Source organism: Lynx canadensis, chromosome A1 (assembly GCF_007474595.2).
Source record: "Lynx canadensis isolate LIC74 chromosome A1, mLynCan4.pri.v2, whole genome shotgun sequence".
Lineage (NCBI taxonomy): Eukaryota > Metazoa > Chordata > Mammalia > Carnivora > Felidae > Lynx > Lynx canadensis.
The window spans coordinates 64,100,894-64,115,423 of NC_044303.2; the positions used below are offsets into that span (position 1 = coordinate 64,100,894).

Here is a 14,530-nt window from a genome sequence, read left to right on the forward strand (position 1 = left end):
TCATGTTCCCTGGATTCATACCCTTGCTGCACACTCAACAAAATGTTGCCTTTGGGAAAGTTACTTAACCTATTCAGATCCTAGATCCTCAATCTATAGAGTAGGAATACTTACAGTATAAAAATTATATGATGTATTAATCTGGGTTCTCCAAGAAGCAGATGCCAAAAAGGGATTAAACACAAGAGGATTTATTAAGGGAAATATCTATTGGAGTAAATGGGGTGGACACTGAGTAAAGCTGGAAAAGCTGTGAGTCATGAAGCACGTATGACCCAGAGTGAAGGGGATGTTAAAAAGGTTGAGTGAAAGCATTCTACCATGTAGTGCAGCCTAAGAAAGGTTAACAAGGGTTTCAGGGAATCCTGAGACAAACTTGGTCACCAGAGGAGCCCTGTGTCTTCTAGTGATGGCCCTGCTTATTAGCTCTGCTGCACTCAGTCACTGGTTGGGGGCAGATGCAGAAATAGATTTCAGAGCAAAGCCCATGTACCTTTAGGCAATTAAACTTCCAGTACTTTGAGGTCTATAGGCACATTCTCATGACCACAACAAATGATTATTATGTGAATAAAGTGACAAACTACAAAGGAAGTATTTAAAACAATGCCTGAATGATAAACATGCATTTGTCTATTTATGTGTTCATATTACTCATTATCGTTAATAGTACATTAACAAAGGAGCCACATGTTCAATCTGCTTGAAATATTTTGAAGAAAAATATAATAGTGCTATCGAGGAGTTAAGAAAAGCTTAATATTTAGATTTTACTCAATTCCTCCTAAGTAAAAAATATTATTACACATTAATAGATTTGTGGGCTTGGTTTCCTTCTACCACTGGTTATTGGCACATATTGACAGTGTCTAATGTATACTGGAATGCATAACTCTGTACCTTCTATTTCTGCCTGAAGAAGTGGGTTCAAGGTTGTTTTAAAATAAAAAAGATTTATTAATATCATTATTTTTGTCGTGTCCAATTGATATTATCAATATGAAAAAGTTCCATCATTTCTGTTTACATTTTTTTTAAAGTTTATTTATTTATTTTGAGAGAGAGAGCAAGAGCGAGCATGTGTACAGCAGGGTAGGGGCAGACAGGAAGAGAGACAGAATCCCAAGCAGGCTCTGCACCATCAATGCACACCATCTCCTGAGCAGAGATCAAGAGTCGGACACTCAACTGACTGTACCACCCAGGTGCCCCCCACAATTCCATCATTTAATTGGAAGGATCTAGTTAAGAATTGTTTGATCCACTTTTATGAACTGGTCATTGTGTATACAAAATTTGGGGTGAAGCTGGATATTCCTTGAAAATTCTTTTGTGTCGCCATATTGTCAACAGTGGACTCTCTTTTCATCTTTTCAAAGAGATTCCATTGCTGTAGAAAAATACAGACGGTTCATATGGATAGTTGTGATAGTCTGCTCAAATAGAGGGAAGAAAAATTATATTAAACATATGAAAATGTTTGTTGAAAAGTCTCTGAGACCACTTTATTATGACTTTTATTTAAACAAACAAATTGCTCACAGGAAAGTCTTAAGTGGAGAGAGTATGGAATGTTCAGGGTGTGACCTCCTATCTCTTACTTTTCCCTATTTGTGCTCTTTGCAAATATAAACCTAGTTATTCTTCCCTGTGTGTGTCATTCATATGCCTTTGCCTTTTCTCCTGCTGGGATGTCATCCTTTGCTCTGGAGTTTGCGTTAACTACGTCATCTAGGACCTATTCTTTCCATAATACTTCAAGGGCTAACACAAGCTCTAACTTCTTTAGTTTTTCCCCAAGTGTCTTAGTCAAGATGGACTTCTCTGAATGCTCAGTGTTTACTACCTGTGTTATTCCTACTTCTCACTTGACATACACAGTTCCTTCTAGCTATCCCCATAGCATGCTAAACCTCTCCTTCATTCCTAGGATCGTGACTGATGAATCTAAACATGTGTATGCTTACTAAGTTGATACTGTGTGATTATCATTTTGGGAAGATAGTAATTTGCAATGACTTTAACCACCTATGCAATCACCCCATTACATACAACACAATTTACTAGACCCTTGTTTAGGTATACGTTGGTGAAAGCTTGCAAAATATTTTGTCAGTTTAGTTGTTTATAATGTTTGTAATTTTGACTTGTGTGGTTAAAATATATGTATATGTATTTTATATAAATATATTTGTATATGAATACATATTTAATGTAAATACATATTTATATATACATATATATGTTTTATGTAAATACGTATTTAATTACATTTAATTATATATATAATTTCCTGACCCAATATGTAAAAGATATTGTTGGGACTCATTTGTATATTATATAAAATGAAGTAAGTTGACTCAGATAATATGGATGCAGACATATGTGTCATTCAGCAAGACTTGGTAACAAAGTGAAATGTGTATTAGCTTTCTTTAGTATATTGATAAGTGATGTTAAAACACAATCTTTGGTTGGGTCTTTCGAGAGAAAAAACATTAGAGTAGTCTATATTTACATGCTAAGCATTTACCAAAAAAAAAAATACTGTAGCTGTGCCAGGGTATATTGTCATGTACCCTTAAAGGAACAATATTCTGAACTCAAATATGTTCAAATAGTTATGGCAGATCATATTGTGACCAGGTTACTAACTCATATATCTTCCACTTTTCATTTTGTTAGCTATACTCAGCGTGTGGTTGGAAATGGAATCAAAGCCCAATCTGGAAATCCCGAAGTCAAAGTCAGAGGAACTGATCCTGTGATAAATCAAATTATTGATAAACTAAAGCACGTTATTCAGGTAAGTGACTGAAACTCTATTTATTGGTATAATCAATGGTAAATAATAAGTGGTCACTTTCCATTTCATGTGATAAATCTGTTAATCCTAATAGTCCTATCTAAGAGTGAGTATTGGAATAAATTATTTGTATCTAGAGTGTTAGAAATATTTGAGCGATTTTCATACAGAATCAATGTACAGTAGTATTTCAATGGAGGGCAGTCTGTATCTGTGAAAAGGAGACATAGCCTCAGCATTTTGATATGTGATGAAAATCTCAGGATAAGCTTCATCCCAGTGAATGAGCTTTAGACATGGAGTCTACTGTGACAATTAGAAGAAACAAAAAACAAGTAAGTCATTTGCAGGCAACTCTCTGAGCCTTGCTGTGAAGATTTTTGTTCCATTTTCTATAAAAGTTGTCGTAAATGAATAATATGCATTTTTTGTATTTATTTTCTGTATCACGTTTTACATGTTACCTTATAATCTACTTATAATCTATAATCTGGTTGTTTATGAAATACTTCTGTTTTATCTTTAATAATATGTCATCAAGTGAGTATATACTGCTGTTTTTAACATATAGCATATGAAGCATGAGAATTTCTATCAAAAGAACACTTCACTGAACTAATCTTTTAGTTAGAATCAAATATTATGTTACATGCTGTGAAGGCCACCCTCCATTCTTCATTTGTTGGAGTTTGGGGTAAGAAGGACTATTTTCTAGTTATTAGTCTTTTTATAACAATCTGTACATATATTTTCATTTTTCCTAAGTTGAACCTTGGATGGATAGTTGATTCTTATTTCTAATAACTAACATAACAAACTTAAAGTACTGACTCTATTAATATTCAAATATTCTAGAGTCACTGGTATGCTTTTCATAGTTGCTCTGCAAAACCTAAGTTTATGTAGGGTCTGTTCTTAGGATTCCATTTTTATCAAAGTCTGTATCTTCATCAAAGGAAATTCAAGGAGGATATCAGGGTCTGTGTCCAACATTTATCCTGTCCAGGAGGCAATAATGGTATTTTGCTTATTCTATGACTGGTGCGTTGGGGAAACAGAGCTCTCAGCCTGGATGGCAGAACTGAAAGTTAAGTTCCATTGAGAAAAGTGTAAGAGAAAAGTGGTGTCACATCTACTAGGGAGTTAAACTTCACAGCCTTCCCTCAGAGAGACACTTCCCAGATAAAGTAAGTCCTTTATGCTGTTATTACGCCAAGTGTTCAGACATTTCTTGGACCTCAGTGGTCGTGGGATTGTGTCAGGAGCTAAAGTGACACTGAAGGAGGTATTGTAGTGAGCAGTATCAACTAGACCGTAGCCTGAGGCAGAATGGCTGAGATCAAGATGGACAAACCCCGTTGTCCTCAGAAGCAGTGATATTAAGCCCAATAGTAAATGTCGCTCAGGCATTCAAAAGGAGGAATTTTTGGAAACTTGATTTTTCATAAAAAAAACAAAGAAGACCTCCAGGTGAAATTAGTCCTGACTCAGTGAGAACCAAATGGGGATTCAGGAAAATTTAGGGTATTATTTTAATTCTTGAATTTCCAGTGGCTCCGTAAACAATTTATTAGGAACTCGACACATAATTGTTGAGGTTTCCCAGGAAAGAGACGCTGGGACAGAGATATCTGTGCAGGAGATTTCTGGCAGCGTGACGTTATAATCAGTAAAAAGACCGGAAGAAGTGGTGCCTTAAAGAGAGAGCAGTTGAACTTTATTGTGGTTGTAATGGAAGCCTCATCTGAATCCAGTAGGAATTCCGGAGGCTTTCAGCCTTTCAGTTTGGCCTGCGTTGGATGAGGAATTGGATCATTGGACCAGTAATTGGATGAAGGCTGCGAGGGTGGGGGTGGGTGGTATGTTAACTCAGCTCTGAATCACCAGCGGCCAACAATATAACCTGTGGCTGAAGGAACAAATGCCTTGGTCTAGCCAGCACTTCCTAGCATCATGAACCGTAATAAGGTATGCAGATCTAGATTATTCAGAAATTCAAGTGTTCACTGGTCATAAAATCAAAAGAGCTTTAAGATGAGGTGGTATCTCTCCTTGGGATATGGCAAAATTTTAGCGGTCTCCAAAGTGGGGTAAGCAGTCTCCAGAGAGTGTACAGGCTACGCCACTGGGGGGGCAGGAAGGAAAAATAAAACTTCAGTGTATATTTATTTTGCTTCATTATGTTAATTTATTTGGTCGTAGGAAGGTGGGTAACATGTGTAAGAGGGCAATGGCACATGGCTATAGTGTAGAAGTATGTAGATATATATGTCAAGTAGGTGTGCATTCAATACATACATGATGAAAACCTGTTCTAAGTAAAAGAGATGGAGCTGCTATATAGGAAAGAGTATACAGATATAAGTAACCATATTCCTGAGTAAATAAGTAGATATTCAAAATATAAAGGTTTATAAAAACTCTTAGGAAACCGGTTCACGGATATGTTGTCCATTCAGCCTAACATCACCATCTTCTTGTTTCATAGGTTTAAAGCCATATCCTTTTCAAGATGGCAGAGGGAAATAATCCCACTTTTTTTTTATCTCCTGTGTTAAATTGAGTCCCATTCTTTCATCTTTACATTTGTGAACATCTCCAGTTATTCATACTTAAGTTTTGTTCTAGAACTACAAGAGAATATCATATAAAATGCTCTTTTTGAGGTCTGCCTTTTTAAAGTCTACTAGGATGATGATTGAAATTTAGATTTTTATTGAAGATAGCAGAAAGTCATATTTTGTACAGGTGGCATGAAAATATTCACACTTAATGTCTTAGAACATGTTCTTTCCTAAGGCAGCTCTCCTGGAGATGAAGGAACATTTTTGTTTTTGCTAGACTTATGACTATTGATAATATGTGTGTGCCCTGGCAACTATCAAGGGACAGTTATAAAGACCTGACAAAGTGTCAGGTCTGAAGAGTTTCAGAAAATTGTCTTCTATAAGTGATAACTTCTTAATTTTAGAGTAGTGTGAGACAAAGGGAGGAAGTAGAAGTAGGAATATATTTCAAAATCTAATCTATGGATTTAGATCATCACTTATTTCTGTTTGGCTAGAACTCAATCTGTTTGTTATTGCGATGGATATTAACTGCATTTAACAGTTAAAATGACATCTCTCATCATATGGATAAGTAAATGTTCCTCTTGTCCTTTTCCTTCTATGTAAGTATGTGGAAATAAACCATATTTATTAGTAAATTGGCTCCATACAATTAGCCTCCAAACACCTTTCTTTTGGCCTGTCGTTGAACTGTACCACCCTTCCTACCCTGTAATCTCTATAATTAGAGTCACTAACTAGACAAGTGGGTAGGAATTTCACTTTAAGAAATGGTACTTTTTAAACGTCTTAATAGCAAGTACAATAACTATAGCTGACAAATGTTATAAAGAAAACAAAACGGGATGAGGTAGGAAAAGGTACTTAAGAAGCATGTGTTTTGGGAGGCCATTAAAAGGAGGATATTTGGGTTGGTGTTAAAGAAGGAAAAGAAAAGAATCAGGAAAATCTGAGGAACTGTGTTTTGCGCAAAAGGAATAGCACATACAAAGGACCTGTGGCAGAAATAGGTTTATTGTATTCAAAGAACAAACAGAAGCCCATGTGGCCAGAACAGAGTGACTGAACGGGTAAGAGATAGAGATTCTGAATTAAGATTTGATAGTTCCAGCAGGGAGTTCAGATTTTATCCTAAGTGGGATGGGAAGCCAAAGACTGTAGGCAGAGGATGATATAATATAATTAATGTTTTATAAGGGTAGTTTTGGCTTCACTTTGGAAATGGACCAAAAGTAGAAGAAGAACAAACATAGAGGAAGAAAGTAACAAAACAAAAGATTGTGGCGATTGGGACTAGAATAGGAAGAATGGCTAATATGAGAAGCAGGGAGATTTAGATAAATAGGAGAAGGAGAGTTACTCAGGATTTGTTGATGGATTGGAAATGGGATTGAGAGGGAGAGAGCAAGGATGAAAACTACATTGGGTGGGATGATAGTATGATTAAGTGAAACAAGGAATTCTGAAAGTGGAACAAGTCTGGAGTTTAGTTGTTGGAGTTAATTGGAAATTATGGCTCTGTTACATTTGAAATACATCAGACTCTCAAGGGGAACGTCCAGGATTCAGTGGCAACCACACAGCAAGAGGTGCCCGTTGGGAGCATCAGCGTTAGATAATATGTAAGTCGTGGGACTGCGAGGTGGCCACCTTCTTGTTAGAGAATAAATTCTCAACAAAAACTGTTAGAGGATAATATAAAATAGCAGAATCATATGAGAGATGTATATTCTGAAAGTCTAGGAAAGGAGAAAGCATTTATTAAATGTATGTGATACCACGTAGATAGTTGATCTAGGACAGACAAGGTATTTAGTAACATTAACTTTTCTTTTACTGAAAGATAATCAATGTCTATTATAAGAAATTGAAATGGGTTATTTTAGAAAATTTTCAAAATGAGTGGAAAATAAACAACTTATACTTGTAAAACAATAAGCAGGATCAGGAAATAAGCAAGCCTTCTAGGCTCTTGCTAGACTTAATTATACATATAATTAGATCAATACTTTTACATTTTTGGTATAACCGAGTGAGATTCAAGAGTACATTTATTTGGTTTTGTGTCACAGAGTACTCACCTAACAACACGTAACATATTTGTTTCCATAAAATAAAATGCTCTGCAACGCTGCTGGTGCCTGTATAATATTCTATCATATGGAAGGACTATAATTTTATTTAATCTAAAACTGAAGTTGGATATTTAGGTTGTTACCAATTTTTCACTGTAATAAATACTGCTAATAGGAATGTTCCAGATGTAAATTGTTTTTATAACTGTTTCCCCTTGTGATATATTTCTAGATGCTATAACCAAGAATCTATTCATTCATAATTTTAAGTATTTTAATAAATATTGCTAAATTTTTATTCAGGAAAATTCTAAGAATTTATACATGAAGTGAAGCACAGGATATATGTCAACTTTCTCAGCATGTTGAAGGAATAATTGGGAATTTGGCAGTGATTACGCATGGGTGGTAGGAAAATCACATGGAGTTCTAGAGACCAAAGTAGCAATCCTTTAGAAATGTTGGAGGGGCGCCTGGGTGGCGCAGTCGGTTAAGTGTCCGACTTCAGCCAGGTCACGATCTCGCGGTCCGTGAGTTCGAGCCCCGCGTCAGGCTCTGAGCTGGTGGCCACCCGCTCAGAGCCTGGAGCCTGTTTCCGATTCTGTGTCTCCCTCTCTCTCTGCCCCTCCTCCGTTCATGCTCTGTCTCTCTCTGTCCCCAAAAAAATAAACGTTGAAAAAAAAAATTAAAAAAAAAAGAAATGTTGGCTTGAACTGGTGTCACCTGTGGGTACTCCAAGTATGGCCAAAATAAATATTTTAACTAGAAAATAGTTTAGAGGCACCTGCATAGCTCAGTTAAGCATCCAATTTGGCTCAGGTCATGATCTCACGGTTTGTGGGTTTGAGCCCGTGTCCTGCTCTGTGCTGACAGCTCAGAGCCTGGAGCCTGTCTCACATTCTGTGTCTCCCTCTCTCTCTGCTCCCCGCCCCCCATTCATGCCCTGTCTCTTTCTCTCTCTCTCAAAAATAAATAACATTAAAAAATTTTAGAAAATAGTTTATAAAAAGTTTCAAGGCTTCCTAGAGAAAGATCCTAGCAGACACAACTTTAATTTTATTTTGTTTAGGACAAGCCCTCTATTTTTAAAACCTACAAGACAAAAAATAAGTTGCTCACAAGATCTCATATACATGGAGACTTACAGATTGTAGGTTGGACCTCAGGGATCTCAGACACTTCAAAGTCCCCTCCTCCTCTGTAAATCCTTCTGAATTGGGAACAAGAATCTTGGAGAAAAGAAGACAATCATGCCTGGCCTTCTGCCATCTGTGATTCTGACCCCTTTTCTGGAGAAGCCATTGTGCTAACATGCTTCCCAGGGGTTTCCTACATTTTAAGCCTGTGCTGCTTGAGGTAGACAAGCTTATACCTTTGAAAATTACCTGTGATGAGTATGGTGAGGAATTTTATAAAAGGAGAAGTTCTAAAGGGTTAACATGAACTTTCTTAGATGTTTGCATCAGACGAAATTGCCCTTTGATAATAGATTGTAAACAATACTTGATTCCTCTTATAGTGGCTGAGGAAATGTATGAAAAATTTAATTCAGATTTCTTAGCAAATTTATTTTAAAACTTCTTGTTGTTCATATTGACTAAGCTTGTTTAGGGCAGAGTTGTCAGCCAAAAAGTCACAGTTTTGCAGCAATTTATCTTTAAATATTAAATAATATCTATCATTTTTCTGAAAAAGAAAAAAAAGTGATGTCAGCAGTTAAAAACCTAACTGTTGAGCATGGTTAGTTAGAAACGATAATGACCCATAGCTTAGAAATTACTTTACCTACTTTCAATGTGAAACATAAAAAGTAATATAACAATAATTTTCTATAATTCTTTTATTGCAAAACCAATAAATGCTACAGTGTTGTTAAAAGTAGTGGATTTAAGTAACATTTTACTTCTTCAAACCTCCTAATTCCAATACATAAGAGAACATTATCAGTTTCTATTAAATATTCATTTTTATAGAGAGACTAAAACTTCCTTGGAAATATGTCTTCATGTGTAAAATAAATTTGATTTTTAAATGTGAGAAAAAGCAATAATCATAACCATTTGCTTAAAACTACAAAATATATAGACATTTTATAATATGTTTTTCAATACTTATAACGTACTGGGTTCAAGCAGAGATGAAGTCTTTATTTCATGTAGGAAAAGACTGTGCTAAATTGCCTTTTTTTCTTTTTTCCCATTCTGTTCCTAGAATACTAATATGATAAATAGTAACTTTAGAGCTGTAATAGAGTGAGAAGTTCTAACTTAAAACTTAGTGGCAGTTAGGAGGTTAGTGTTTATATATACAAAAAATATATATGAGATTTTTAAAAACATTAATATGTCGAAGTTTCTGAATTCTGAAAACTGCCTAAGGTTTTTTTCATTAAAATACTGACTCTAATACACATTTTAGAAACTTTTTCTTACTGATAATAGCTTATAATAGTGATGCAGAACCAGTTAATCACCACTGATTGGTCAGTGGTATCAGGTGATTCTGTGAATTTCTTTCACTTCTACAAACTTCTTTTCTTGCTCTGAGAATTCACCACAGCACTTTGACTTATCTGTATTACGCACCAGTGTCAGGCTTAATCATATTGATATTCCAGAAAGATAGACACCTTTTGATTTTACTTAACTGTGCAGTAGTAACCAAAACACATTTAGTTATCTTTTGGTTCAGATGAAAGTATTTGAAATGTACTCAATAACTTGGAATGGTCATCTAATTTAGCAATTAGCTGGTCTGAATAAATTCAATGGAAGGTTGCTTTTCTAGAGTGTGTGGTATAATGCGCTAACTTTACTATTGGCCATTTCATTAAAAAAAAATCAACTGTCAGCATAAAACCAACCATTTCAATTAGTGTACAATCAACTGGAAATGAAAGGATTTGGGTTGGCCATTGATTTTTTTTTTTTTTTTTACTTAAAGTGTATGTAATTGTTTTATGTTGGATAAAATTTTACTTTATATTTGCTTGGATGCTGCTGATTCAATACATAAGAGAATATGTATTGGATATTATTATTACCTGTTAAAATTTGAGCCATTTATCTACCAGGTTTTCCATTTCTCAAACATATTGCGAGAATTTTGAACACTAGAACTTTTATACTTTATATTTTGGTGATTAGGTAAAACTAGAACTATTTATAGGCTAAGATCTTTAATCTTTCTGTTTGAAATATAACATAAAACATAATTTCACAAAACGAGATTCCAAATTATAACCACCTCCCATAAAAATTTATATTTATTGCAAAAAATTGAAATTACCAGAATTTGAATTTTTTCAGGAACTACAAAATGTCAAAGAACCATAATAATAAATAAATAAATAAATAAATAAATAAATAAATAAATAAACAAATAGCAAAGTCCCTTTTATTTCAATAAAATTCACTGGCCACAATATTGCAGTATGCTAAAGAGCATGACTTTTGAGTTCCCACAAGGCACATGACTAGATTCCAGCTCTTGTAGATACTAGCTGTATGTCTATAGTCACCTTAATTAACATATTTTGTTATATAATCAAAAAAATAAAAAAATCACAAGTGTGGTAGGATGTAGACAAAGTGAAACTCTCAAACACCACTGGTCGAATGTAAAATCATGCAACTACTTTGAGAATTAGATAGTTCTATTAAAGGTTAAACATAGAGTTACCATACGAGCCAGAAATATTACTGCTAGCTGTATACCTAAGAGAAAAGAAAACATGTGTTTACACAAAAACCTGTACATGAATGTTGATAGCAGTGTAATTCACTCATAATATACAGAAAGTAGAAACAATTCAAATGTTCATCAACTGATGAATGGATAAATAAAATATTATATATCTATAAATGAAACTTTGTTCAGCAGTTAAAAGGGATTACTATGGATAAATGCTACAACATAGAAGAACCTTGAAAACATGATAAGTAAAAGAAGACAGTCACAAAAGATCACATATTGTATGAATCCATTTATATAATAAATATTAATAAGTATATTTCAATATTTTGACATCAATTTTCATTTCTATATAGAACATTATTTTATACTGGCCATAATTGTATGGTATACTGAAGGCTTATCCTACGTAATCCTAACAGTTTTGCAAATACTGTGCTAAATAAAATACATAATTCCTTTTTAATTTTAATATCTGAATATCTGTAAAGTTTTATCAATTTTCCTCTTTTACTTCCTGATCCACTCAGTCTGATTGCTGCCTCCTTCACTCCACTGAAATTCTCTTGCTAAGGTCACTGATTATCTTTTGTTGTTGTTGTTCAGAATCTAATAGCCTTTTATAGGTTGTTATCTCTCTTGAACATTTGATATCACTTATCTGTGCTATTGACTATATTTTCTTTGTTCTCACTCCTTTGATTTCCTTTCAAGCTTTCTGATCACTCTATCCCAGAATCTTTGTGCCTTTCTTTAATTTCTTTAAATTGAATTCAATGGAAGGGTTTTATAAAGTTAAGGAAATATAAAAAAAAATAACACACAAAAGAGAAGGAAATAGAAAAATGATGAGACATTAGAATTTCACTCCAGAAGATCCAAGTAATAAGAATTTCAGAGGAAATAACCAAAGTAATAGAAGAAATTTATCAAATACCATTTTTTTTCAAAAGTAAGGAATCATGACTCCAAATGGAACCCACCAAGGATCCATCACAATCAATGAAACATATACCACACACAAATAATTGTGAAACTTCTGAATATTGAAGAGAAGATATCAAAATCTTCCAGTGAAAGAAATAAATATATATGTGTGTGTAATGCATACAAAGATAGGGTTAGATTTATAGTTGCTTATCAACAGGAATCCTAGACAAAAATGCAAAAGCAATACTTTCTAATTATAAAGCAACTGATTTCTGGCCTGAAATTCTATGCCCAGCTAAACTAGCAGTCAACCATGAAGATAAAAAGATTTTCAGATAGGTAAGGATGCACATATACATATTTTATTATGCTTTTTGTAGAAAGCTCTTGGCAATGGGAGTAATAACAAAAAAAGAATATATGGGGTTTAGGAGACTAAACATCAGATTGAAAACATCAGAACAGGGAAAAAGGTGGCTGTGGAAGGGAATTTTATAAGCTAAAAAGGAAAAAAATAGTAACTTAAAGTGATATGTTGGGGTCACCTGGGTGGCTCAGTCGGTTAAGTGTCCAACTTCGGCTCAGGTCATGATCTCGTGGTTTGTGAGTTCGAGCCGCATGTCGGGCTCTGTGCTGACAGCTCGGAGCCTGGAGTCTGCTTCAGATTCTGTGTCTCCTTCTCTCTCTGCCCCTCCCCAACTTGTGCTCTGTCTCTCTCTGTCTATCAAAAATAAATAAATGTAAAAAGGTGAGATGTTGGAATGTATGGAAAAGATATTACTAAGTGTTTGACAGATCTGCTAAAGCATTTGAGAAAAAAACAGGGTAGATACATAGAAAGATGTGATAGATTCAAGGCAATTGATAGATACCATGACAATTATAGATTATAGGGGAAAAATTTTACAGAAAAAAATATAATCATAATAAGATATTGCTCTGAAGTAAATAGTAGATTTGTAGATACAACTATTACATTAATAAAAACCTTGCTAAAACTATATTAGTTGGATGGGAAAAAGAAATGGGGAGTTGGTGGTATAACATAGAAAATCGATAAATATTGCCAAGAATTGACATTCAGGAAACAGAAAAACTGCCTATTTACTACAAGTTATGTAGATATGTAAGGTTAATACCAGAAAAATCCATCAGGTTGATTACTACTGCTTACAGGAGCAGGAAACATGGCATATAAAGTGCTTGGGCTTAGGAATGCTATTTTTTCTTAACATACACCTTTTGGTACTACTCAGTTTTCCATTAGATATGTTTATTACTCTGATAAATATAAACATGATTTTACAAATGAAAGAGAAACTCTACATCAGAATTTATATGGACCTGCTTGATCTCATCTTCCATGTCTCAAGCCTCATTAGCTAGTTACTCCCGTTTTCTACACAAACCTGACATCTAATCTCCCCAGAGATGTACTCCTTAATGTTTCAGTTTTTTTCAACTGTTACTTCTAGGTGTTTCATCCTGTCTTAAAAACAAGAGAAAACAAAAAAAATTGTTGTAGTTTTTAATTGCAACAAAACAATTGTACCTATTTTTTTCTTTGTAACTCCTGGTTATCCATCATGTGTCAGTTTTTTTCTGACAAAGAACCTGTGTGCTCCTGTGTTCTCCTTGGCACTCTCTGACTTACGAGAATACTTGTTTAGAAAAGAAAAATCAAGGAATTAAAAAACTGGGGTATTGGATGGTATTGACTGTGGCCTCTTTCTCTGTATCCAAATATCTTGGTTAGTCTGCTATTTTTTATTATTTCTGACCCTAATCTTTGTCTTCCTATTCTGACTCTAGTGTTTTGGGCTTATCACACAAACATTGCTAATTTTTTAGCTTAAACTAGGCTGATCTTCGTGCTGGTAAAATGAGAAACCTTTCCTCTACCTTTTTTGCATGTTAATTCAAGTTCATAGTTCAAACACCCTCACTGAACTCTGAATTCCTAGGGTCATAATAGTTTATAAGGCTTCCCAAACAGCCCAGCTTTTCTCCTCTTACTATTCACAGTTTTCTGGGCCATGTACAGTCCTCTCCTGGCAATGGCCAGAAATTGACTCCAAATACCCCAAAGTTTAGCATGCAGAAAATAATTCACCTGATTTTCTGAAGCACTCTTAGGCCACACATAAATTTTAACTGGCTTATGTGTACTCTCAGCTTTCTGCAGGTATGTTAAGAGTCTGTAGTGGCAGACTCAGTAACTGTACTCTGTAGTTACTTAACTATCATTTTATGAATGTGGTTTGAAGATGTAATCCATCAGTGCAGAGGAGTTTCAGGATATATTTCTTGCAGTTCAGAAGCACTTAACCAGATGGCCCCCTATAGTTTTGGAGCAGTTAATGCACCTTGAAAGTAGGCTGACAGTAGCAGAATATGGTCATGGGGGATTGACGGGAAAGTCTGTTAGGCACAGGGTATTGCAGTAGTGAAATAAA

General features: G+C 34.6%; 1 protein-coding gene across 1 annotated transcript in view; it reads left to right on the forward strand.

Annotated features, from left to right (window-relative positions):
* The first annotated feature begins 1,078 nt into the window (after positions 1-1,078).
* The window catches only part of LOC115512044 (glypican-5), a 944,740-nt gene continuing 931,288 nt past the window's right edge, over positions 1,079-14,530 (forward strand). The window contains exons 1-2 of the mRNA XM_032593621.1: positions 1,079-1,092; positions 2,686-2,806. Coding sequence (XP_032449512.1) covers positions 1,079-1,092; positions 2,686-2,806 — 135 coding nt within the window. The remainder of the gene's footprint in view (positions 1,093-2,685; positions 2,807-14,530) is intronic.